This window comes from Phoxinus phoxinus, assembly GCF_949152265.1.
Source record: "Phoxinus phoxinus genome assembly, chromosome: 16".
In the NCBI taxonomy this organism is placed as follows: Eukaryota; Metazoa; Chordata; class Actinopteri; order Cypriniformes; family Leuciscidae; genus Phoxinus; species Phoxinus phoxinus.
The window spans coordinates 20161859-20186267 of NC_136891.1; the positions used below are offsets into that span (position 1 = coordinate 20161859).

Genomic DNA, 24409 nt, shown 5'->3' on the forward strand with positions numbered 1-24409 from the left:
TTTGTAAATAAATATATTTGTGTATTTTACAATAAACAACGTATATTGTTTTATATACATATATAATCAACATTTCTAAATGAGTAGTTTTATGTTTCTCCATAGTTTTTCATTCAGTTATGCTGTTCGCAATGCTTCATGGGATTGTAGTTCTTTCCCATCACTAAAACTGTTAAGTACACAGTCCTGTACCTATGTATTTTTACAATCTATGGATTTTTTTCCCCCCTTCAAAACATAGTTTGTAGTGTTGTGATTCACCTCGTGGCTTGGTTCATAGCTTATGATGCTTTAACAAAGACTTTTTTAAAATTAAAGGAAAAAACTTTCGGAACCAGCGCCGCTGATAAAGGTGACGTGCGCTAATGCACTCTATTATCAGCCAGTGTTGATCAATAGAAATATACAGACTGATATGTCTGTTTTCATCCAGTTAGTTTAATGATGGCAGCTGATCCCTTGCTTTAAGCCATGCTAGAGACCCGAGTATATCACATCTGTTGACTTCAGCATTGTCTGAGGCAGCTTTTATTGTCTCCAACTGGTGTCAGGAGGGATACGCTAGTCCTTCATTAGCATTAGCCAACTTTTACCAGAGTCTGAACAGCAGGTTTAGGACCTTTTTAAGGTGGTTCAGTTTATAATTAGATGCATCTGCTGAAAAGTCCTCTCTATTTAGATGTGTAAGAAAGGCTTGGACCAAAACCATCACAGAAGTCTTTCACATCACATGACCAGACATTTCTGGTTAGCAGAGAATTATAGGTATTTCATATTGTGGACGCTTTACTCAAGGTCTCTGCTAAGTGAAAGTTTTTTATGGTTTTTATGCTGTTTCAGACATTTGGAGCAGGATGGAGAGAACATGTATGGAAACGTAATCATTGCAACACAAATAATTCAAGAGTTCCAGAATTAAACAAGGATGTAATATGATGTTTGGTCTAACAGAGACACATGACATCTGTTGCATTAGCCTCATCAGCATTTTCATCACTGTCATGTCCCCTATAACTCTAAGTTATAGTTCTTAAAATGACCCATAATGATGTATAACGTCTTTTACTATTGAAATAAGTGCTAACAACATTGCCGTTCATCAAATGACCAACAACAAGAAGTCCAACCTACACAAAGTAATTTGCTTATATGCAAATAAATGATTGACTCTTCAATGTACAGGGAGTGAAAATTTCCATTCCTGCAATGCATCACTTTTCTCGATAAATTAAGAAGTGGTCTATTATTAGAAAGTTAGGCCTATACTGATATGTTTAATCACCAAAACTAACAACAGTTAGTTAAAAAATACCAACTGATATTGTAATATTTGCAGTGCAGTGGATATTTATATAGGGATGGTGCAATGATAATATAATGATTGTAGGAACTATTTAACACTGTTACTTAAAATTGTTGTATCCCAAAACCGTAAACAACACTCTGCATGGTCATCAATATGATCTCTGTTGTCGGATATGAAAGGTTTGGCAGAAGTTTAGTTTCGATTATATGCTTTGGGAGGAATAAATAAACATTTGAGTTTCTGTGTTTGGCTAGGGATGTAGATTTTGCCCTTACAAACATTTACCATGGTAATCATAGTTTCTGACTGAAGTTACTATTCACTGTAAAAATAAAAATACATATTGTTTGTTTAACTTAAAAAAAACTGAGTTACCAGGTTGCCTTAAAATTTTGAGTTCATTGAAATTAAAAATGTTAGTTAATACAACAAAGGAGATTTAATAAAGAAACTCAAAATATTGTTATCTGAACAACATTAATCTAAGTTCCATCATCCATCCATCGACAAAAGATAAAAAGTTGTGATAAATCATGAAAATATTTTTTACAGTGTTATTTTTACAATAAAATGCAATAGCATATTTAATTTAAATAGCCTACTTATATATATATATATATATTATAATAATATATTAAACTGTTAATAAGTAAGACAATAGTGTATTGTAAAATAAACTATATACCGGTGCATTTTTACGTAGGCTACATAAAGTAAATTAATTAAATTAAGTGTGTATTATTAAAGTGGTTTAAATTCGAGATCCAAGTAATTCAGTTAGTAGCCTACCTCTGATCCAGTCCACAACCTGAGTCGCTGTCCACTTTGTTATCGGCTCCATTCTTCTATTCAGATGTTCAGAAAGTTTCGGCCAAGTTCTCAAACTCACTAAAGTGAAATAAAGTTTCCCACTTGAGCGTCCTTTCTCATCTCTAACAACTGAACACTGATGATCGGATCACAGGAACAGCACTGAAGCTCGACACACAGACCGAAACTAAACACGAGAGAGAGAGAGAGAGAGAGAGAGAGAGAGAGAGAGAGAGAGAGAGAGAGAGAGAGAGAGAGAGAGAGAGAGAGAGAGAGAGAGAGAGCGCGAGCGGCGGATCATGTTACACTCAAAGGTCACATTTATATCGCTGCTAAATCGTCTGAATGGGTCAGTGAGGGTCAAACATATGACTCGTCATTTTCATGTCAGAAACTTTATTGCTAAACATCTGAGGTAAATTTAGAAGTCTGTAATGTCTCAAAACACGACAAAAGCATAGGTTCGGTAAGATGTTTTTTGTCTCTTCTGCTCACCAAGGGCAGGCTGCATTTATTTGAACGAAAATACAGTGAAAACAGTAGGCTATTGTGAAATATTTTTTTTTTTTAAATTGTCAGTTTTAAGGTAGCCTTTTTCTTTATTCCTGTGATCAACGCTGAATTTTCAGCATCATTAGACCTACTCCAGTCTTCAGTGTTGATCCTTTAGAAATCATTATAATGTGATGATTTAACGATTCTTCTTTTTCTTCTTCTTCTTATTGTCAATGTTAAATTTCTTTTACATTTTTCAAAAGAGCAGCATTTATTTGGAATATTTTTTTCAACAATTGTAAAAGTATTTTCTGTCACTTTTATACAATTTCTTGCATCCAGTCGGTATTAATGTATATTAAAAGTATTAAAAGATTATTAAAGATTCAAGTAGCCTATTAAAAGATTCAGTAGCCTATTTTGCCTATTTTGTCCTGCCATGTAAAGACATACAACATGAATGTAATGTAATAACAAGAGTGAGAAATGCCAGGTGCTGTGGAGACATCTGATAATATAAATAAATAAATAATATTTTAATCTAATATTAAGTTTTAAATAAATAAACTTATATTTTAAAATCAATAACTAAAGATTTCATTTTTTTAATATTTTATTAAATATTATTGTATTTATGTATTGTGATTTTAGAATCTATTGTAAGCATTATATATATATATATATATATATATATATATATACACATATACATATATACACACACACACACACATATATATATATATATATATATATATATGTGTGTGTGTGTGTATGTATATATATATATATATATATATATATAATGCTTACAATAGATTCTAAAATCACAAATACAATAATATTAATAAAATATTTAAAAAATGAAATCTTTAGTTATTGATTTTAAAATATAAGTTTATTTATTTAAAACTTAATATTAGATTAAAATATTATTTATTTATTTATATTATCAGATGTCTCCACAGCACCTGGCATTTCTCACTCTTGTTATTACATTACATTCATGTTGTATTTCTTTACATGGCAGGACAAAATAGGCTACTGAATCTTTTTGGACAGTGCATGCAATAGAGCTAAATAAAGGTAAAACATTTCAATTATGTTCATATAACTTTGCTAATAAAGTTGAGAATGGGAATGACTAAAACTGGTTTGGGTATTTGAGTTTGAGATTTCCCTGTGAAAGTCCTTTTTTGCATCGCACCGCCCTCTACTGGCCAGAGTTTAAAAGTACAGATGAATTCCTCTGATCAATCAAATCATCATCTCAATCTTCCTCAGGTGTGAGCTTTCTGTCTTTCTTAAAGTCCCCCTGTAGTCAATAATTGTATCCCTTAAAACATTTTTTGATCACCAAAATTACTAACTAACTAACCCCTAAAACAACTTTTTTTAGTTAATGATCTGTAAGAATGGGGCTTCATAAATGCTGTTCATTGATTCGAGTACATTTTTTGACATTTGGTATAAAGTGTTTTAATTTTAAAATATATGGTGTAAAAACGTCTTGAGTGCTGCCCTCTTCAGGTTAAACGGAATCTCCTGAAGTAGGGGTACTCTGTGACGGTACTACTCTGTCACGCCCTTGGTGCAGCTCACCATGCCCCCTGGTATAAAAGCATCTGGTTCCGTCAAAACCACTGTAGCGAGTCAGGAGTTGGAATTACGAGTATTGAAAACGACCAGGGTAGCGTATATTAGCATCTAGTTAGCATAGCATTTATATAGTTATTTATTTTGTGTAGCCTAGGTAGTTAATTCGTATAGTTGTTAGTGTTGTTAGTATGGTTAGAAGCATAGTTAGTTAGTACTAGTAGCATAGCATTGCATCAGTTAGGATAGTGTCGATTTTTAGCATTATAACGTTATCTGTGTTTAGTACAGTGGTTAGGCTGGTACGTAGGTATAGTGTTGCTGGTTGCAACAGCACTGCTGGACAGCATAACTTTCCACCAGACTTGGAAATTGGTTGCATGCACTTGTGTGCCAAACGCTGCTCTTCCTGCATGGACTCCACCACCTCAGCGGCGTCTTGATGTGAGTGATAGGCCTATATTTGGTGTCGACAAACGCGCCGGCGCGTTTTGCTGGATTTTTTTTCACATAGTGGCAAAATATACTTAAAGGTGGGGTATGTGATTTGCAAAACGGCCGGTAGATTTTGAAAATACACAACTCAAATGGTCCTACCTTCTTTCCTTTGACTCCACCCATTCAAAGAACATGGACCAATCAATGGTACGACCGATTGATTGACACACTTACTGTCCAATGATTCTAGGTGGTCTTGGAAATGATTGGCTGGTGTTTTTTGAGTCCTGCCTGCTCCACAGATGATTAAATTGCTTAATTTTTATTTCAGTGCTTCTAACTCAGTGGCTGTAAGTGGGTTAGGAATAGGATTTTAAGTGATTTTGAAAAAATGGCCAAAAAAGAGGATTACATACCCCACCTTTAACATAGGTTAATAGTAATAATAATTCACTGAGATACTGGCCCCATTCTCTCTTGCTTTGCTAGCATCGTCGGATGCCGATCGCGATGCGGGAGTTAAGACCGCAGTTTGAGCCAGCGGCTCAAATTGATATGGCTCTGGCCCTGTGTCCACAGACAATTCCTCCACTTCAGGGGAAGGTGGGGGAGAAAAGTCCTCGACTTCAAATGGCCGCTCTGTTGCAAAGCTACTTGCGTCACTCCAGTCACTCTCCATCTTAGCGAGTCTGACAGCAGCTGTCAATCACTCCGTCACTGCGGGTCTCAGGTGCACGCCCCCCCAGCTCAGCCCCGCCCTCGGTTTGTCCCCTGTATCTCCGCTGGGCTCTGCCCACTTTTTGACAATTACACGTTGATCTGATTGGTTATAAGGTAGTTTGTGACGTCAGAAACACCAGCGATTTCAAACGCGTTTTTGAGACTGTCAACGGTTCACTGCAGTTTTAAGGAGAAAATACTCAGCAATGGTGTTGACTTATGAATTTACACATGGATTGTCTTAAAGCATATTAAAAACACCACATAGACTTAGACATATAAACAACATTAAATAGGCCTACCGGTACTTGATTTTCACCACATGGGGACTTTTTTCATGCATGTGAACCGTTGAATTCAATAGTCATCTGTATGTATGTAGATGCATTTTTTGTTTCATACTATACAGAAATTTCTGCTACAGTTCTCATTTTCCCCCTCCATTATTATGCAACTGCATGCAATAAAAGCAGGTTTTCATACTTTTAGTTTGAGTTATTTTAGTACTTCATCTTAAACTAAACAAAAAATGAAAAAATACTGAAATAAAGTATGATCGCGTTTCTTATAGGCTGTTTGATTTCAGTTGATGTTTATTTTATTTAACGATAATAACCCTGAGTCATAACATCAACATACATTTCAGCTGTATGTATTTATGGTAATCAATCGATGAAAACAAGCAATGTGCTTTATTATAACATATAAAGCATATTCAGTTTGGCTTTTGATCGTTTACAAAAACAAAATGAAAAAATAAAGTAGAACATATATCTAAAAAATATCTTATCATATAAAACATGTTTCACTTATTTAAAAATAAAGAGTGTGTATCTGGACTACCGGTATACATCAGAAGAGCATCTTTCTTCACTTCAAGAAGAAAGTAAAAACAATATGATGTAGAAAACTATAAAATCTCTATGGTGGGGCAACATTGGTCTATTGCAGAACACATGCGTTGGCGCTGTGCTGTTCTGAACTCAGCTGTGCCTCACATATGGCGGTCACACACGCCTGCTGCTCTTCTGCTCCATCGGCCCGCAGCGTGAACGTGCGTCTGCTGTCCTGTGGTGTGATTGTCCATCCTGATGTCCCATCATCACCCTCCAGCATCTCCACCTTTGCTCCAACCAGATTAATGGCCTTTTCTGCTGACTAGACAAAGATGACATTACGAGCTGTTAAAAATGTCATTGTGTACCGTTGGTTGGTGTACCAGTGTTAAAGGGACAGCTCACCCAAAAATGAAAATGTTGTCATCACTTACTCACCCTCAAGTTGTTCCAAACCTGTATGAGTTTCAAAACTTACATTCTTCAAAATATCTTCTTTGTGTTCAGCAGAAGAAAGTGAACTTGAGGGTGAGTAGGTGATGACAACATTTTCATTTTTAGGTGAGCTATTACTTTAACACTGGCACACATATAAATATATGAGCCTTTGAGGCCCATTCACAACAATGACTTTAACGATAATGGCACAAAGAAATGATAGGGTTGGAATCACTTTCACAATTTTTTTTTTTTTTTTTTTTGAGCTGATGAATTATAAAAACATTGACAGCCAATCAGAATCCATCCTGCTTTAAAGAGATAGTTCCCCCAAAAATGAAAATTATGTAATATTAATCACCCTTATTGAAACACAAATGAAGATCTTAATAATAACATCTAGAGCTTTCTGTACCTCCAACAGACAGCAACAACTACCACTTTGACAATTTTAAAAAGATCATGAAGAGATCGTAAAACTAATCCATATGAATCAAGCGGTTTAGTAAGTTAACGTTACACATTTTTCTGATGAGACACGATTAAATATGTGAATTATATTTTATTCACATATTGAATAAAAGCCCAAATTCAATCTGTTCATCATACAAAGCGATCCTGTCTCATTAGAAAAATGTGTAACTTAACGTTAACTTACTAAACCACTAACGTTAATTCATAAAAGTTTTACAATCTCTTTATGAACTTTCGTCAAAGTGGTAACTAGTTGCATATCTGTCAATGAATGGACAGAAAGCTCTCAGATTTCATTAATTTTCGCAGTAATTTTCATTTTTGGCTGATAGCATCGTTCGTTCTTGGCGGGAACGGGCCTTTGCAGGCTCACGAAGAGCGTCTCCATAAACGTTGCTATGGTAACTTAACAACAACATGGCGAAAAGAAACTCAAGCCGTGGCATTACATGCATATTAATTATTTAACCTGCTAAAACAGTATCTGAACTAGACCGCATCCACACCACTCTGGCAGTTGTGCTGAATTAACGGTGATAAGCTGATCACTGTTCTAAGTTTCTTAAGAGCCCGGCAGGACTGCGAGGCTCATGATGATGAGCAAACCGGCATCATTTACTCTTACCTTTTCATTAGTATAGATAAGCTGCCCATCTCTGATATGACACCACATTAATTTCCAGCGCCCGGTGTAGTGCGTTTTCTTGAATAACCATCCTTCTTTCCACTCGTCTTTTTCTTTTGGATGGTTTTCATCATTTGTGCCGTTAGAGGTCGCCGCTTCTAAAGCCATTACTCTGAGACGTTCTTCTTCACGCAATACATAATAAAAGTATTTTATTTTGTATGTGTTAGAAGGAATATACAGTAGATGGAAGAATAAAAAAATTAAAATGTAATAATTAAATGTATAAATAATGACAACAAATAGGCTGCTTTAATTAAACAGTAAAACAATACAAAGTTATGCTAAATGTCGTTTTTAAATGTAACAAAATATATACGTGTTTGTTTACAGGGTTCTCTCACAGTCATGCAAAATCTGGAAATATCAGGTATTTTTTTATTTTATGCAAATGTCTGTAATGTTTGATCTAGTTACTACTGGTGAGTTTAATATTGAATATCTATTAAAATTCTTATTTAGAAATGATCAACGACTGGAAAGGTAATGGAAAAGTCTATTTGGTTATTTGTTTGCCTATTTCCAAAAAGTTACGTTAAACCCAAATGTAACATTTTAAAGATACATAATCTAACAAGAGTTATTTGGGATAAAGTAAAATAAAAGTCTTTTGTGTACGTCAGCGTCGTTAGTCCAGCTGTTGAGGAAATGGCGGCCGCGGCGATGGCAGGAGCTGTGGTGGATCTTCCGCACGTCACGGAGGCCAAAAAGATGGAGTATTTCTCCTCCATCAACTCCATGGCTCGTAAGATTATGCAGGAGAGGGAGAAGATAAAGGAGAAGTTCGGTTCGGATTGGGATCAGATGAGCCCGGTCGAACAGGACACGGCGATAGACAACGGGATGATGGACCCGCGGATCCGGGCTCGGTACGCCATGCACCGGGTGGACCGAGACGAGGTGATCTGCTACCCGAAACTCCTCATCCAGACCGGGCAGAAGACCGTACACTTCGGAGAAGAGGTGCTTGTGTTTTGTATTGATGACGTGTTAAGTTAACGTAACGTTAGAGCGCTTATTCTCGATCCAGTGTTGACTTGCTTTATTTGATTTGCTCTAGTCTTGTCAATCCCTAACAATGAATTACATTATATCAAAAACAAACCTTCTATACAGACTGTCCGCTGTTAATTCATGTTTTTACTTGCTTATCTTGTATTATTCATGACAATAATTGACTTTCTTTATCTTTACAAAACATGCCAGCTCAAAAGACCTTATCTGAGCTAAACGTCATCTATACAAGTTAGGTCTAAATTAGATTGTTTACTAGTAAACAAATATATTTTAAAACAGCTACTAAAAATTGTAAGAAAAAGATATAGCCTATTCATTGTCAACTTAAATCAAAAGTTCCATTTAAGGTAAATTGTTTACTAAACTTGGGTATCATAAATTAAAGTTTACTAGACAAAACCCTCCGGATTTTCAGGGTTAAGTTAACTAAACAAATCTCTGTCAACTTTCAATAACTTAAATTAGGCTTTCAAATCTCGCAAATTTCAGTGAATTAGATCTGTGTACTTAGCAGATACGTGTCAAATAGCTATATATTTTGTATAGATATTTGACATCTGCTACGTAAACGGATGAATTCACTGAAATTTCCGAGATTTTAAATATTTTAAATGCTAAACAAATCTCTGCTATAAAATCTATAATAAAATGTTACTTGCCCATATATATATATATATATATATATATTATATATATATTTTTTTATGAAAATTCTTTTTTTTAATATACTAGTTAAACCAGCTACTAAACAAATCTAACTGTGCGTTCACACCGCTAAGACAAATTATATAGCCTAAATGTCACATTTCTTTATTTCTGGTTACTAAATAAGTCTGTAACAAATATTGATAAATTAAGCAATTTTATTTAACTTATATAAATGTAACTTTTTATTAAGTTTCTATGAATGATTTATTAAACAAACAGATCTACCGGTATGCCACATCTTTAAATGTATTCGGTTGAGTGATGCAGTTAAACTGGCTTTTAAACTAATCTGTCAACTAAATAAATGTCACATTTCTATAAATGATCATTAAACATCTCTTAAAATTCTCTATATTAAAATATGTATTAAACAAGTCATACATTTTATAAATTAAATTCACTATTTATGTAGATTTAAACTTTCCACTCTATCAACTATAACAAATCTGTCAATTATGTATTAGTGCTAGATTTTGGGTTAAACTTGCATCTTTTTTTTATTGTGTACTACATATTTTGATCCCTATTCAGAACAGAAGCAAAAATGACTTTAAAAAAGTGATGTTGCATCTCTCATGCCATTAAAATCTCTGTATCCTCTGTTTCAAGGACTTAACTTGGCAAGATGAGCACTCGGCTCCCTTCTCTTGGGAGACCAAGGCAAGTAGGCCACCTCTGCTAAAAATACATTCTCAATTTGCTAGCAAAGTGCAAACAAATGTGATTCAGCCCTTCCCTTCCTAACAGAGTCAGATGGAATTCAGTGTGATCTCCGGCGCAACAGAACCGGCCGTTCCCACCTCCGTGAACGAATCCAAACCCAAGACATCTCAGAGTGCCAAACTGCCCAGCAACGACGAGTCCTCCTTCTGGAAGATCAGCGCTGAGCGCTCCAGGCTAGAAGGCGAGAAGGCCGAGTTTCAGTCTCTGACGCCCAGCCAGATCAAGTCTCTGGAGAAAGGCGAGAAGCCTTTACCCTCGTACCTGAGGCCCGAGTCCGGGCCGAGGGAGTCGGAGGAAGCACCAACCCCGCGGCCGGTTAAACAGAGAGCCCCCAAACCTCATGCCCCTCCTCCGCCCGTCCCCATCAGCGTGACCCCTGTGGCAATCAGCGTGACCCCAACACCTCCGGCCTCCGTGTCCTCGTCGCAGGAAGGGTGGGAGAGGGCCCAGAGCACCCTTCCTTCTGTAAGCAGCACTACGGATGATGTGTTCAGTCCTGGTCTGGTCACCAGGTCTTCCTCTCAGTCCAACAGCACAGTCAAAGATCAAGCCTCGCCAGCCGCCAGTCCTACATTCGCACAGGTTAGACCCTCATCTCATATAGTTACAGCCAGGGCTCCAGTCTGCGATCAAATGCTCACATTTAAATTGTTAAAGCTTTATATATTCACTTGATTATTGTTACTGATTACTTTTTTGGACAATGCATTTGTATTAAATCATAAAACAAAGAATCCAGAAAAAAAAAAAAAAAATTCATTTTATTCAACCATTAAAAATGGAGATTTTTTTAAAATGGAAAACATGGAATTTGTAAAAAAAAAAATACAAATTGGAAATTAAAATTGACCTCTACCTTTTAAAAATGAAGGATTTTTTCAAAAAGAAATCCTTAATTAGTTTGATAGAATCTATTATATTTATTTCTTAAGAAAAAGTTACATCTCTTATAAATATTTTATATCTAGTGCTGTCAAATCGAGTAATCGCATCTACATCATTTTTATATATAGGCTATATATATATATATATAAACAAACTTTTTTGTTAGATGAGATTAATCGTGATTAGTCGATTTGACCGCACTAATCATAATAAAAAGCACCTTGAAAAATATATTTTAAAAGTATGTGTTTATGGTTTGAGAAAAGTGTTATTAACTTTTACTTGGTTACACCATTTTCTGAGTAATTAAATTTAAACTTAAAAAACTGGTGTAAATGTTTTTCAAAACCATATGAAACCAAAATGAATACACGAGTATGTGTCTAATATATATATTTTGACACTTGTAAATAATTGACCCTCACATCATTTTTCTCTTTGTATTTCCGCCACTAACAAATTAGTCATTGACAAACCATAAATTGTTTTATTTCCTTTTTTTTTTCAGTTCAACACAAGCAGCAATATCCTGAAGACTGGATTTGATTTCTTGGATAACTGGTAATTCCTGAAGAACAAGTTCTAGATCACAGGACCTACAAGCACCATGAACACTTACACACTACAGAACACTTTCCTTTTAAATCCATATGCTTTAGTAGTTCATTTATAGCCCATCAATATCTCTACAACTGTATTCAAATCTTCATCTGACCTCATCTCACCGGTTAGAAGTTACTGAATGCATGAGCTATGATACATTGGGTAGGATTTTGAATCTTCTATCCTTGTTTCTTATGTCGTTTTTCACACTTGGTACATTTGCAGAATCCATTGAACTTCCCTGTTGGTTTGCTTTCCCATTGTTGTTGTTCTGAACTGTGGTACGTTTGCACAAATTTTCCCCATCAACATTAGAACCACCAAAAGCTGTTTATAATTGCAACCAAGAAACAAAGTTTGACATCTTAAAGGGATAGTTCAGCCAAAAATGTAATTTCTGTCATTAATTACTCGGCCTTATGTCGTTCCAAATCCGTTCAGAAATCCATTCAGAAAGCTCTCAAAATATCTTAATTTGTGTTCTGAAGATGAACGAAGGTCTAACAGGAACGGCATGAGGGTGAGTAATTAATGACAGAATTTTTATGAGAACTATCCCTTTAAAGTTGCAGAACAAACAAATGTTTTGATTTTGTTTGTTGTTACTACCAAACTGGCACAACATAGTTAATCAGTACCAGCCAATTTCTATATTGCATTCACATCAACTATGAACCATACTGTGTTTTACAATACACAGAACTCCAAAAAACCCTCTTTAGACTCGAGTTTTATTCCTTAGTGTGTAGTTTCAGAAGTTCGGAAGATGCGTTAATCATGGTCATAAATTCAGATCTACTCTAAAACCACTAGTGTGAATGTCACATCACCGTCACTGCCATAAATTTGTATCTATATTTATCTAGACCTTGATACTAGTGTTAAGATGCTTCACTGTACATTTATTAAAAAGGACCTAAACGAGACACCGTAGCGCTAGCATGGTTTTGAGATGACTTGCGCCTTGCTTGTTTTGTAGACTTTTTATATGCGTGCTGCTTTCATTGTATGCTTTCTTTGTCTCTTTCCTGTAGCCCAGTACACCAGAGATGACTTAAAAACTTTAAAGCAATAGTTATAATCTCTTTTCTTTGTTAGGCCCGAAACATACTCCACACAAGTACGCAAACGTAGTCAACATTGAACATGCATTATTGCAATACTTTGGAGGTAACAAACTCCAGTACTCAAGGGGGCGATAGTGTTACCTTCTGCACCATTAAAACTGAATGTGCTGTTATTCAGGAAACTAGCTAATAACACGTAGACAGTTTAATAACTTGCGTTTGATGATTTCAAACCGCTTGGTTTTCCGAACGCAACAACTTGTGAAATCGCGTTTGCATTCACAAAGTTGCCTGTCGTATGATTCAGGGCTTAACTAACTAGGTTTTCATGGGTAGGAATAATTTTTGGAGCTTTGTTGCGAGATGTTTTCTCTTGAATACGAAATACGTGGCCTGGAGCCAGTGTTTATGCATTCATATATCTGTAATGCAAATGAACTACAATAAAAGGATGACACTAACTCATGTTGTTTGTCTCATTCTTCGCTTGGTTGGTAGGGGGCAGTGCACTGCTAATGAAAAACAACTGCGGCAAAGATGGAGCTCTACTCATAAATCCCATGGCAGTTTTGCAGCTTTGTTATTTATTTGAATAAAATATGACTGTTGGATGTGCGGTATAATTGGTCACATATTTGTTAGTTTCAACTAATATACTCGTATTTAAAGAGTTTTATTCCCCAGGCAGTCATTTTTATTTTGGGGGATTGACGGTATTGCTTCACATATTCTGAAAAAGGCCTTGCTAGTTTCTGACTGTAAAATGGCCCTGTGGTTTTCCAAGAGGTCTTTCAACATTCAAAGCTTTTTTTTTTTTTTTAAGGGTTACGTTTAGTTCAATATAGTTTCAGTTCCTGACAGGCTGCTTGTACATCCGAATCATCTTGATAGAGTTTTGAGTTAATTGATAGGTGGATTAGATCAGTCTAACAACAACAGATATCCATAGTTTCAAAGAGTTCTTTCTTATTGTTATTTGTTAAAGGTAGACATCTAAGGTGTTTATCTGTTTCTGGATCTGTTCCTTGTACCGTAAATGTCTAGACACAGTCATCTGGGAGAGATTTGTTTAGTTAGACTTATGTAATGAATGGGTTCTTCTGGGCAGAACTCCATTCTTACATCCTAATTCCTTTCCAAAGTTTCCTCAAGAGGAAGAGAGAAAGAAAGTGTCTTGTTAAGAGGACGAGAAGCCCAAATTCCTTCCATGTGTGGAGACAGAACTCAGCTGGGTAATGAGACGTTCATCATTTTCCTGTCATTCGGCCACCGTTGACTTCAACAGAACAACATGTTCCCAAAGGACAAAAGTACTGACGAATGGGTTTGTTAAAAAGTTGAGTCTTAGGGAAGAAAATGAACATTTAGTTAAATGTTTATGTAAGAGGGAGAACAGAGCTGAGTCAGTAAAACTGCCATGTTAGCACAAATAATAGAAGTGGGAGGAATGTGTTTGGGTAAAAACGCTCCGGATGAAGCAGCTGAAAGAAAGAAAACAGAGAAAGAAAGAAAAAGGAAACTTTCAGACAAGGTGAAAGGAGGAGGAAAAGTGTCCGACAGCTGCAGAGAGGGAGGAGGCTAAAACAAAACAGAGCTGTAAAGAGGTGAACGAGAGAGCGAGAGAAAGTTGAAAGCAATGTGAACAGAGAGAAGGTTGCTGTTGAATGAACATCAGAAGAGTTGGACATCTGGGTCTGTATACAAAAAAGACAGAGCTGGTTGAAAAGAACAAAGGGATTTATGAAGTGAAGTGATTTGAAGTGGAGATGATTCCAACCGTGATTCTGGTGGCTGTAGTGGGCTTCTGCGCTCTGTCCTCCTGCGACTCTGCCGACAGCACCACCAGATCGCCCGTCACAACGGCTGATCTCACTCAGGTTAAGAGGTTACCTTTACCTTCTGGGAAATCATCCATGTTTAATGGTGACAGCTTGATTAATTAATTGTATTACGTTTCACTGAGAAAATGTCTACCATGATGCTAATACAATACTATTCATTCAAGTGCCTTGGAGTATTATGTAAATACCTTGGAATACATCAAAGTACCATGCTATTACCGTATGATACCATCACTGTACCATGGTACTGCAACACTATGGTTTTATACTAAGGGTTCCTGCTTCTGTATTCATTTTGCATGCAACACTGGGGGCAAATGTCATGAATATTAATTTCTGGTTGCTATCATCCTCGATCAGTAATGACATTATTTCAAGTACCTGCCCATGATAATGTAATTCAGTGTCCGGTAAAGGCTGGAATACACTACATGACTTTTAACATCTAAACAGATTTTAAAACACTAGGCATTCTACACTTTCCGACTTTGTAAAGAGTTACAAAGGAAAAACTGAGGATCACACACTACCACAGTTTCAAGTTGTTCCGAACATAAACTCAAGCAGGAACATGTGCCTTGTTGCTAGGAGACGCATGACAAATAAAAACAATGTGTTCTAAAAATCTGCTCAAAAATATCAAACATGCTTGCTATCCTCCGACTGCATGGAAGCAGAAGCTGCTTTTCTATCAAAGAAATGTTTCAGTTATATTTCCATTTGATATTTCCCAATTCTCAGCACATTTGACTAACCATGTGGAACCATGCTAGAAGAATGCGTATAGTGATGTCGCCATTCGGGATTGGCATAGAACAGTTAAGCAATGATAACTGTTTGATGGTGGAAAAGCGGCTATATAGTTTGAAGTGAAATAATCAGAGCCTGTGCCCTTCACACATTAAGCAATTTTCTATGAAATCTGCAACTGCCCAAAAAATTTACAAATCGCCTCTGACTTTTGGTGCCTAGCTTTGACTCTTCCAGGCCATTAATCGGGGCAAAAATATTGGTAAAAGTTGTGTATAGAATATTCTTTAAGTCTGGTTTTGATGGAGGTTCTGTTGTCATTTAATTCAACAGGCGAGAGAGTTCAATGAGGAGACGGTTAGAGGGCGAGGGGACACTCCTGACATCATCGAACCTGAACCCACCACTGCCGTCTCCGACATGGAGAGCACTTACAACTACATATGTGCGTTACACAATCACTCATTTCACTTACACACTTGCATCTGAAGTGCCAAAAAATCAAGCCAAAACTAATGCAACGGAATGGATATACATGCAAATCACTTGCACCCCGTGTCTTGACTTGTTATAAATAAAGGCTTGTTAGTGTGGTCGTATTTAATAGTCTGGGCATGTGAATTATATAATGAAACATGAGTATGTTATTTCTTTGTAGTCATTTGATGAACTCAGTAAGATTCTTTCTTTTCTTTTTTTTAACTGCTATTGAAGGCTCTCCAAGAATCCTGACATATCAATATCATCAGCTACATTTTCAACCCATTCCTCCTTCAAAACAGTTTCTTAATATTCCTATTCATTCTCTGGTATGCAGCTGCATAGCTGACTAATGAAAGACTTGATTCAAATGTGTCTATTTATAAATTTCTGCAGTGTCTAGACTGGCAACGATGGATCAGGCCATCCACAGGCTTAATGTGGGACATTACACATTGGACATTAAAGTGACACAGCTGCTGGAAAGAGTGTCGCGTCTTGACAATAGACTAGGTGACAATGAGGATGCCATTCAACAGGTCTCGTCCTACTGCAAGGACAACCGCAAAGAGATTGGACGACTAGAGGGTCAGTGGACTTAATTATAAATGCTGAACTTTATCCTTTCATCTGACCCTATTCCTACCATCTTTAACAAAACCACTTCCAATCTGAAATATGACTTTTCTATTTCTCACCCTGACCCATAATCTCTAATCACTTCACCTTACCCAGGGGTGCCCAATCCTGCTCCAGGAGGACCACTTTCTTGCAGAGATATGCTCTAACACAGTTGCCTGGCAATTTCAAGGCATCCTGAAGACCTTGATTAGCTGGTTCAGGTGTGTTTTATTAGACACCCCTGTCCTAACCCAATCCTAAAGGGCCGTTCACACAGCATAAGTTTTTCCATTCCACTGCGCTACTTTTCCATTCTTTTTCTATGTAAACATGCACTAGATGGACATTTGACCATTGCACTCGCGTCTTGCGTCTTTTGCAGCTTATTGCGTATGACACTCCATTCTAAAAACGTGCTGCTCAAATTAAAATAAGCGTCACGAGACGGTTTTCCCCATTCCACTGCTTGCGTCTTGCGTTTTTTCGGTGTGAACCATCCCTAACCCTGCAACCCTCCTATTCCTAACTCCTAATTCAAAACTTGACCCTTTTCTCCTATTATAATTTCTGTCCTTAAACCACGATACTGTCATCCAATCTTCAGACCTAACCCCAATTCCTAATTTCCTACCCTAAACTCTAATCCTAACCCTATGCTTAACTGTCAAATCTTAACTTGTAGTCCAGGGGTGTCCAATCCTGCTCCTGGAGGGCCACAGTCCAGCAGAGTTCAGCTTCACACCTGAATCTGCTAATCAAGGTCTTACTAGGTATTCTAGAAACCTCAAGGCATGTGTGTTGAGGCAAGCTGGAGAGCTAAACTCTGCAGGACAGTGGCCCTCCAGGACCAAGTTTGGACACCCCTGCTCAAGTCCCTATTTCCACAACTTTTCCTTGACAAAACTCCAAATGCAAGCCCCCAACCCAGATCTGAATGTTATAGAGGAAAACCACACGTTGCCAATACTGGTTCTGATCTCTTGATTGGGGCCTAAAAGTATAACCATAAAATCTGATTGGGTAATAGTAATGTTCCAGGACAAGAAAGATGGTTGATCCAGGATTATGTACTACTTAAGCAAATCTTGATGGCATTAAAGTACTCCACTTGACTCTCATAAACTGAACGTCTGTGTGCTGTACTTTATAAAAAAAAAAATGAAAATGACTGATTCAATCCATTTATGTTGCTCCAGGCTGTCAGAAAGGCCGTAAAATGGGTTACAAATGCGTTTTGGCATACCGTGTGTACGAGACCTACGCAGACGCATCCCAGAAGTGCCAGGAGCGGGGAGGACGTATGGCTATGCCACGAGATCGCAAGGAGCAGGAAGCTTTGGCTGAATATGTGAAATCAGTTTTCCATGGAAACTGGCCTGTGTGGCTTGGGATTAACGACCAGCGCTCCGAAGGCCTCTACCTATTTGAGGACACAACCCGTGTCACTTACTTCCAATGGAGGAAGCACTTCCTGTCAAGCCAGCCAGATGGTGGGAAACGAGAGAACTGTGTAGCCATGTCCTCAGATGATGGAGACTGGTGGGACACCTACTGTGACAGACGCATGTATTATCTGTGCGAGTTTGACGTTTGACCTTGATCAATTCCTATACGGCCCAGCTCTCTTCTAATTGATTTTCTTTTTTTAATATATCAAGAACACCTTTTCGCTGTTTAAAAAAAACCTGGATAATTATGCACATGTAGAATTAAGGCCAGTGAATTTAGAGATCCCATGAAATGTTTTGATTAATGCATTTCCTATTTAAACAGGAAGTTGGAGCAGGACATATTAGGGCTTAGCCTCTTATTCCCATTGAAGCCCAAATTGGTTTCCATTGGTTAAGACAACTTTTTGTAAATGCTTTATTTGTTGCCTCACTAGAAATTATAGAAAATAATTTTACCATGTATTTAGTCTTAATCATGAAAATGTTAATGCTTTTTAAATTAAATATATAAAATCTCATTATATCACAGAATCAAAAAAATGGTCAAATTAAACATTTCCTTTTCTTTGTGTTTTCATTTATCCTTCGTTAACAGGCTAAATACCTAGCATAGCTCAACACAGCACTAAGAAAAGCTCTTTTGATTAGCTTGAACAAGATACCCTGATAATGCACTTGTTTTGGAACAGGCTTTGAGCAAGTGGGATAGGATTCTCCAGAGGGATCTTGTTTGATGCAGAGAAATTAAATACTGAACATTTTAAAATGTGTAAATCTATTAAAAGTTTCCAAACTTTTAGAGACCCGCTGTGGTAAAAATGTGTCAATGTGTTGTTTTCAATATGCTTTCTTTAAGACAAACCCTGCGCAAATTCAGCAGTCATTGCTGAGAATTTTCCCCTTAAAACTGCAGTGACAGTAAACCAAAGACAGCATCAAAAACGCGATTTGACACGCCCGTTTCCTGCCGTCACAAACATGTAGCCAATCCCATCAACGTGTGGGGCAGGGCTTTTCTCCACTGACTTTCTATGTTTTTAGATAGCAGCTCTGACTCTGAAATGTCAAACGGGAACATGGTTTGTGTAACATTAGCAACACATTATTAGCTATTTGATAACGTAGTCAAGCAAAAGCTAATCATATCAATTACTGTTATGTGTCCGGCGTTGTAGAAAGCAATACATAAAACACATTCAAATAACTTGTAGACAACCCTGTATAATTTACTTGTCCTCTTCCTCTCCTAAATCAGTTTCTGGTTGAAACATACAGTATATGGCTGAATTAAACCAATATTTCCCCCTGTCATTGTGCCACTGTGTACTATAGTAAAGTTGACTGAGTGGATTTCTGAGCTGGTGTGAGTGAGTGGAGACGGGGTTCATTTTCATATTTCCACGTAATTTAAATGAAGCAAGGGTGTAGAGTTACACTCAAGCTATTTTAAGACAGACATTTACTTCCACAGGGAAAAAAAACATTTAAATATGTAATTTTGTTTATCAATGAGTTTTAAAATTATTGACTGCAGGGGGACTTTAAAAGTACAATAGCCTTTGGATGGCTTTAAAGCTAATAGACTAAAATGCCACAACACATAAGAATCCTTTGTCTGTAAGGTATGAAAAACATTGATTAAATAAAAACTGAAACATACAGAATTTTTTTTATCTTTTTGATGTTTAATGTTTGCATTATTCCAATGGTGGTCTACATTTGCCCTGGTTCTCACATTACATTAGTGCTGTTTTTGACTGGTGTTCAAAATGTGTTTTCGTTTTGTTGTTCTAAAACATTCTTTAGCATTATGGCTTGTTGTTTCAACCCTGTCAAGTGTTTGTTTTAAAAGCTTGATTCACTGAAACAGGTTTTGAGTGAATGAAAGAAGACTCTTGATCTATGCTGAAAGGTGGATAAAAGTCCAGTCTCATTCTGGCTGACATCAAGCTCTTTATTCAATGTGGACTTCAATTATCAAAAAAAAAATCCCACCAGTTATATATTTTATTTCTCTTTTTGTAAACATTTTACCCTTCACAGTTAATGCGATTATTTCATTTCATATGACTTGTATAATTGTAAAACTAAAGAAAATTATAATAAGTTAACAACGTACTTAATTTAATCAAGACACTGGTTAATGTATGATAGGTGCTGTTAACTCAACAGACGAGCAGCTGCCATGACCAGAGGGTGTAAATATCCATCAGAGACGACTCTTCATAAGTGTATGAGTTTGAGTCAGATCTTCATCCATACAACCTCTGCTGGAGCTGTCTATCTGTGGAGCCAACCTATAGCAACACATTTAACACATTTGTCAGATAACAGGGAATGTTCTGGCAAGGTTCTCTCAATGTTATGAACAAACATTCTTCCAGGAACATTAATAGTAGTTATCTGGTCTTTTAATAGAGTGATGCAGGAATGATGTCAGAACCCAGAAGACTAATTCGCCGCTGGTTCCTATGGGATTTTATAATGGGGTTTTTCGATTTATGTTTAAAATAAAGCCTGTGGTTAACATAACTTGACGATACTTTGACGTTTTCTTCTGCAACATAAATTACACACACCCATAGCGAAAGCGCAAATTTTGAAGCAGTATGTTCATTTTTGAAAACGTAATTTTTTTTATTAGTAAGTAACTATATGAGATGAGACAGTTTGGGGTGCGAGTGTGTGTAGTACAAGTTGTAGAACAAAAAGTCAAAGTATCGTCAAGTTATGTTTACCACAGGCTTTATTTTACTCATAAATTGAAAAACCCTATAATAAAATCCCATAGGAAAATCTCAAAGGAACCAGTGGAGAATTAGTCTTCCGGGTTCTGACGTCATCCCTGCAAACGCTAGCACAAAAACAGTAACTTTCTCATGAAACTTTTTAGTTGGACGTTCATTTAAAGGGTTAGTTCACCCAAAAATGAAAATAATGTCATTAATGACTCACCCTCATGTCGTTCTAAGCCCGTAAGACCTCCGTTCATCTTCGGAACACAGTTTAAGATATTTTAGATTTAGTCCGAGAGCTTTCTGTCCGTCCATTGAAACTGTATATACAGTATACTGTCCATGTCCATAAAGGTAATATAAACATCATCAAAGTAGTCCATGTGACATCAGTGGGTTAGTTAGAAGTTTTTGAAGCATCGAAAATACTTTTTGGTCCAAAAATAACACAAAATAAGACTTTATTCAGCATTGTATTCTCTCCCGGGTCTGTTGTCAATCCTTCACAGTTACGCTGATGGCGTAAGACGCTGATGACGTGTTATCTGGTGCGCCCGAGCTTCATTTATAGACTGAGGGAAACGCACGCTGTAAAAGTGTCTCATCCGCGACATGCACATTTACGCACCATTAAAAAAATGATATCCACGCAAACAATGTAGAATAGCTTGAATATAGCGTGCGTCTCCCTCAGACTTTAAATGAAGCTCGGGCGCACCAGATAACACGTCATCAGCGTCTTACGTCAGCAGCGTCACTGCGGACTCCTGAACGCAGATTGACAACAGACCCGGGAGAGAATACAATGCTGAATAAAGTCTTATTTTGTGTTATTTTTGAACCAAAAAGTGGACTACTTTGATGATGTTTATATTACCTTTATGGACATGGACAGTATACTGTATATACAGTTTCAATGGACGGACAGAAAGCTCTCGGACTAAATCTAAAATATCTTAAACTGTGTTCCGAAGATGAACGGAGGTCTTACGGGCTTAGAACGACATGAGGGTGAGTCATTAATGACATTATTTTCATTTTTGGGTGAACTAACCCCTTTAACATTTTTTAAATGTTGCTACTTGTTTCAGAACATTCAAAAGTAACATTGACATTGCCATAATGTTATCAGAATGATGAAATGGAATGTTCCCTTAACATTCGAATAACCAAGGAAAAACATGGACGTTTTGAACCTTCATAAAGAATGTTTTCACAACTTAATGGGAACGTTAGCAGAATGTTCTTAGAACATATTTTTGTTAGTGGGAAGTTTCTTTACATTTACTACTATATATTATGGAGTTATACTCTGAAATGATATTTGTTTCATTTCCCATTTTTACATTTTACAGATAAGTGAAATGATATAGAGCAGACTTTGCTTTGGAAAAGAACAGAGTATAGTTGCTACTCCATGCCAAACCGAGGGTCTGGACTGGCTAACATTACAAACTTTATTCTTTCTAATTGGAAATCTAAATATTGATTGAACATGAATGAGTATAACTTTTCAGGAAGTGGAACTTCTAATGAGGATGGCAAGGAAGCAAGTGAGGCAGTTCAACATACCAGAAAGACCAAACCTGAAAGCCCCTTCTCTCCAGGACGTAAGAATGCTAAGAATGAGCAGAGACGGCCGCCAGAATCTGTGTAGCTGATGGTCTGTCCACTGGGCTTTTGCACCGGTAGGAAAATATCACTTTACCACCCTGGTCCAGCACAAAATCACCTCCCATCTGTGTGTGTGTGTGTGTGTGTGTGTGTGTGTGTGTGTGTGTGTGTGTGTGTGTGTGTGTGTGTGTGAGAGTGTGAGAGTGTGTGAGAGAGAGAGAGAGAGAGAGAGAGAGAGAGATAGATAGATAGATAGAGAGAAAGAGAGAGAGAGAGAGATATTTTAATCCATTTTCAAGAGTCCTAGACTACAGAGAGACAAATGTTTATTCTCTCACTGAGTATTATGCAATATTTCGAATTTGTTTTTATGGATTTGGCACATTCCACAAATAGCCTGAATCTCTTTTCAGCATTTTTTCTTCTCTTTCAGCAAATATCCTGATGGTTAACATCAGGATGTCAAACTAAATACTATATCAGCTTTTTTATTTTCTGTTATTGTTTTATTTTCAAATCAAAATTTGGTGTTTAAATGCAGTTTAAGCCCTTATTTATGTGATTGTATTTCCTTGCAATAAACATTAAATACATCTTAATGGGATACATTGTATGTTTCTTCACCAAAGTTATTTACTTAGTTACTTGTCGTGGCCATGCATGCTGTTGAAAGTGTCCAAATGATTTTATTCACAGTTTTAAGGAAAGTTCCAGGTAAAAAAAATCATTTAGGTACAAGGTGTGGGACATACTTAAATATTATGTTTTAGGTCATTCAAATTTGTTCAATAAAAACGGTTCAATAAACAATCAACTAAATATTTAGTCAACAGATTATGTGTCAACCCCTTCAAACAGGTCCTAGGCGACGGGTCAGACTAAGAGCGGTTCAAAACCCTTTATGAAGAAAAATACATCGAGGACCGTGACGTCGCCCGGTATGGCGCAGCCGGGGTCCCACCCTGGAGCCAGGCCCGGGGTTGGGGCTCGTATGCTAGCGCCTGGTGGCCGGGCCTTCCCCCACGGGGTCCGGCAGGGCTCAGCCCGAAGGAGCGACGTGGGGCCGCCTTCCCGTGGGCTCACCACCTGCAGGAGGGGCTGTAAGGGGCCGGTGCTTAGAGGATCGGGCGGCAGTCGAAGGCGGGGGCCTCGACAACCCGACCCCTGGACACGGAAACTAGCTCTAGGGACGTGGAACGTCACCTCGCTGGTGGGGAAGGAGCCTGAGAGATAGTTGGAATCACCTCTACGCACGGCTTAGGCTCTGGAACCACACTCCTTGAGAGAGGATGGACTCTTCACCACTCTGGAGTTGCCCATGGTGAGAGGCGGCGGGCTGGTGTGGGTTTGCTCATAGCCCCCCGACTCAGCCGCCATGTGTTGGAGTTTACCCCGGTGAACGAGAGGGTCGTTTCCCTGCGCCTACGGGTTGGGGATAGGTCTCTCACTGTCGTGTGTGCCTACGGGCCAAACGGCAGTGCAGAGTACCCGGCCTTCTTGGAGTCTCTGGGAGGGGTGCTGGAAAGTGCTCCGACTGGGGACTCCGTCGTTCTACTGGGGGACTTCAACGCCCACGTGGGCAACGACAGTGTTACCTGGAGGGGCGTGATTGGGATGAACGGCCCCCCTGATCTGAACCCGAGCGGTGTTCAGTTATTGGACTTCTGTGCTAGTCACAGTTTGTCCATAACGAACACCATGTTTAAGCATAAGGGTGTCCATCAGTACACGTGGCACCAGGACACCCTAGGCCGTAGGTCGATGATCGACTTTGTGGTCGTTTCATCTGACCTGCGGCCGTATGTCTTGGACACTCGGGTAAAGAGAGGGGCGGAGCTGTCAACTGATCACCACCTGGTGGTGAGTTGGATCCGATGGCGGAAGAGGAAGCTGGACAGACTCGGCAGACCCAAGCGTACTGTAAGGGTCTGCTGGGAACGTTTGGCCGAGTCTCCTGTCAGAGAGATCTTCAACTCCCACCTCCGGCGGAGCTTCGACCGGATCCCGAGGGAGGCTGGAGATATTGAGTCCGAGTGGACCATGTTCTCCACCTCCATTGTCGAAGCGGCCGCTCGGAGCTGTGGCCGTAAGGTCTCCGGTGCCTGTCGAGGCGGCA

General features: G+C 38.0%; 5 protein-coding genes across 6 annotated transcripts in view; 2 read left to right on the forward strand and 3 right to left on the reverse strand.

Moving 5' to 3' along the window:
* Positions 1 to 2322, reverse strand: part of cnksr3 (cnksr family member 3) — a 35234-nt gene extending 32912 nt beyond the window's left edge. Inside the window, exon 1 of the mRNA XM_079639097.1 lies at positions 2096 to 2322. Within this exon, the coding sequence (XP_079495223.1) occupies positions 2096 to 2147 (52 nt within the window). The 5' untranslated portion in view covers positions 2148 to 2322. The remainder of the gene's footprint in view (positions 1 to 2095) is intronic.
* Positions 2323 to 5950: 3628 nt separating this feature from the next.
* On the reverse strand, positions 5951 to 7940 carry LOC307012484 (uncharacterized protein). The gene is made up of 2 exons (XM_079639204.1): positions 7739 to 7940; positions 5951 to 6523 (listed from the first exon to the last, which is right to left on the reverse strand). Exons 1-2 carry the CDS (start codon positions 7904 to 7906, stop codon positions 6308 to 6310), a joined length of 384 nt encoding a protein of 127 aa, XP_079495330.1. The 5' UTR covers positions 7907 to 7940; the 3' UTR covers positions 5951 to 6307.
* A 444-nt stretch (positions 7941 to 8384) lies between these two features.
* Positions 8385 to 13273, forward strand: cUnh1orf198 (chromosome Un C1orf198 homolog). The gene is made up of 4 exons (XM_079639202.1): positions 8385 to 8761; positions 10133 to 10183; positions 10271 to 10828; positions 11640 to 13273. The coding sequence occupies exons 1-4, from the start codon at positions 8447 to 8449 to the stop codon at positions 11694 to 11696; spliced, it is 981 nt and encodes a 326-aa protein (XP_079495328.1). The 5' UTR covers positions 8385 to 8446; the 3' UTR covers positions 11697 to 13273.
* Positions 13274 to 14147: 874 nt separating this feature from the next.
* clec11a (C-type lectin domain containing 11A) lies at positions 14148 to 19657 on the forward strand. The gene is made up of 4 exons (XM_079639110.1): positions 14148 to 14678; positions 15726 to 15837; positions 16269 to 16460; positions 17690 to 19657. The coding sequence occupies exons 1-4, from the start codon at positions 14568 to 14570 to the stop codon at positions 18085 to 18087; spliced, it is 813 nt and encodes a 270-aa protein (XP_079495236.1). The 5' UTR covers positions 14148 to 14567; the 3' UTR covers positions 18088 to 19657.
* A 249-nt stretch (positions 19658 to 19906) lies between these two features.
* Positions 19907 to 24409, reverse strand: part of selenol (selenoprotein L) — a 193465-nt gene continuing 188962 nt past the window's right edge. Inside the window, exons 10-11 of one of the 2 annotated variants that reach the window (XM_079639101.1) lie at positions 22252 to 22418; positions 19907 to 20241 (exon numbers count right to left, since the gene is read on the reverse strand). In XM_079639101.1, coding sequence (XP_079495227.1) covers positions 22299 to 22418 — 120 coding nt within the window. In that variant the 3' untranslated portion in view covers positions 19907 to 20241; positions 22252 to 22298. The remainder of the gene's footprint in view (positions 20242 to 22251; positions 22419 to 24409) is intronic. The other variant, XM_079639102.1, reaches the window with a different exon arrangement.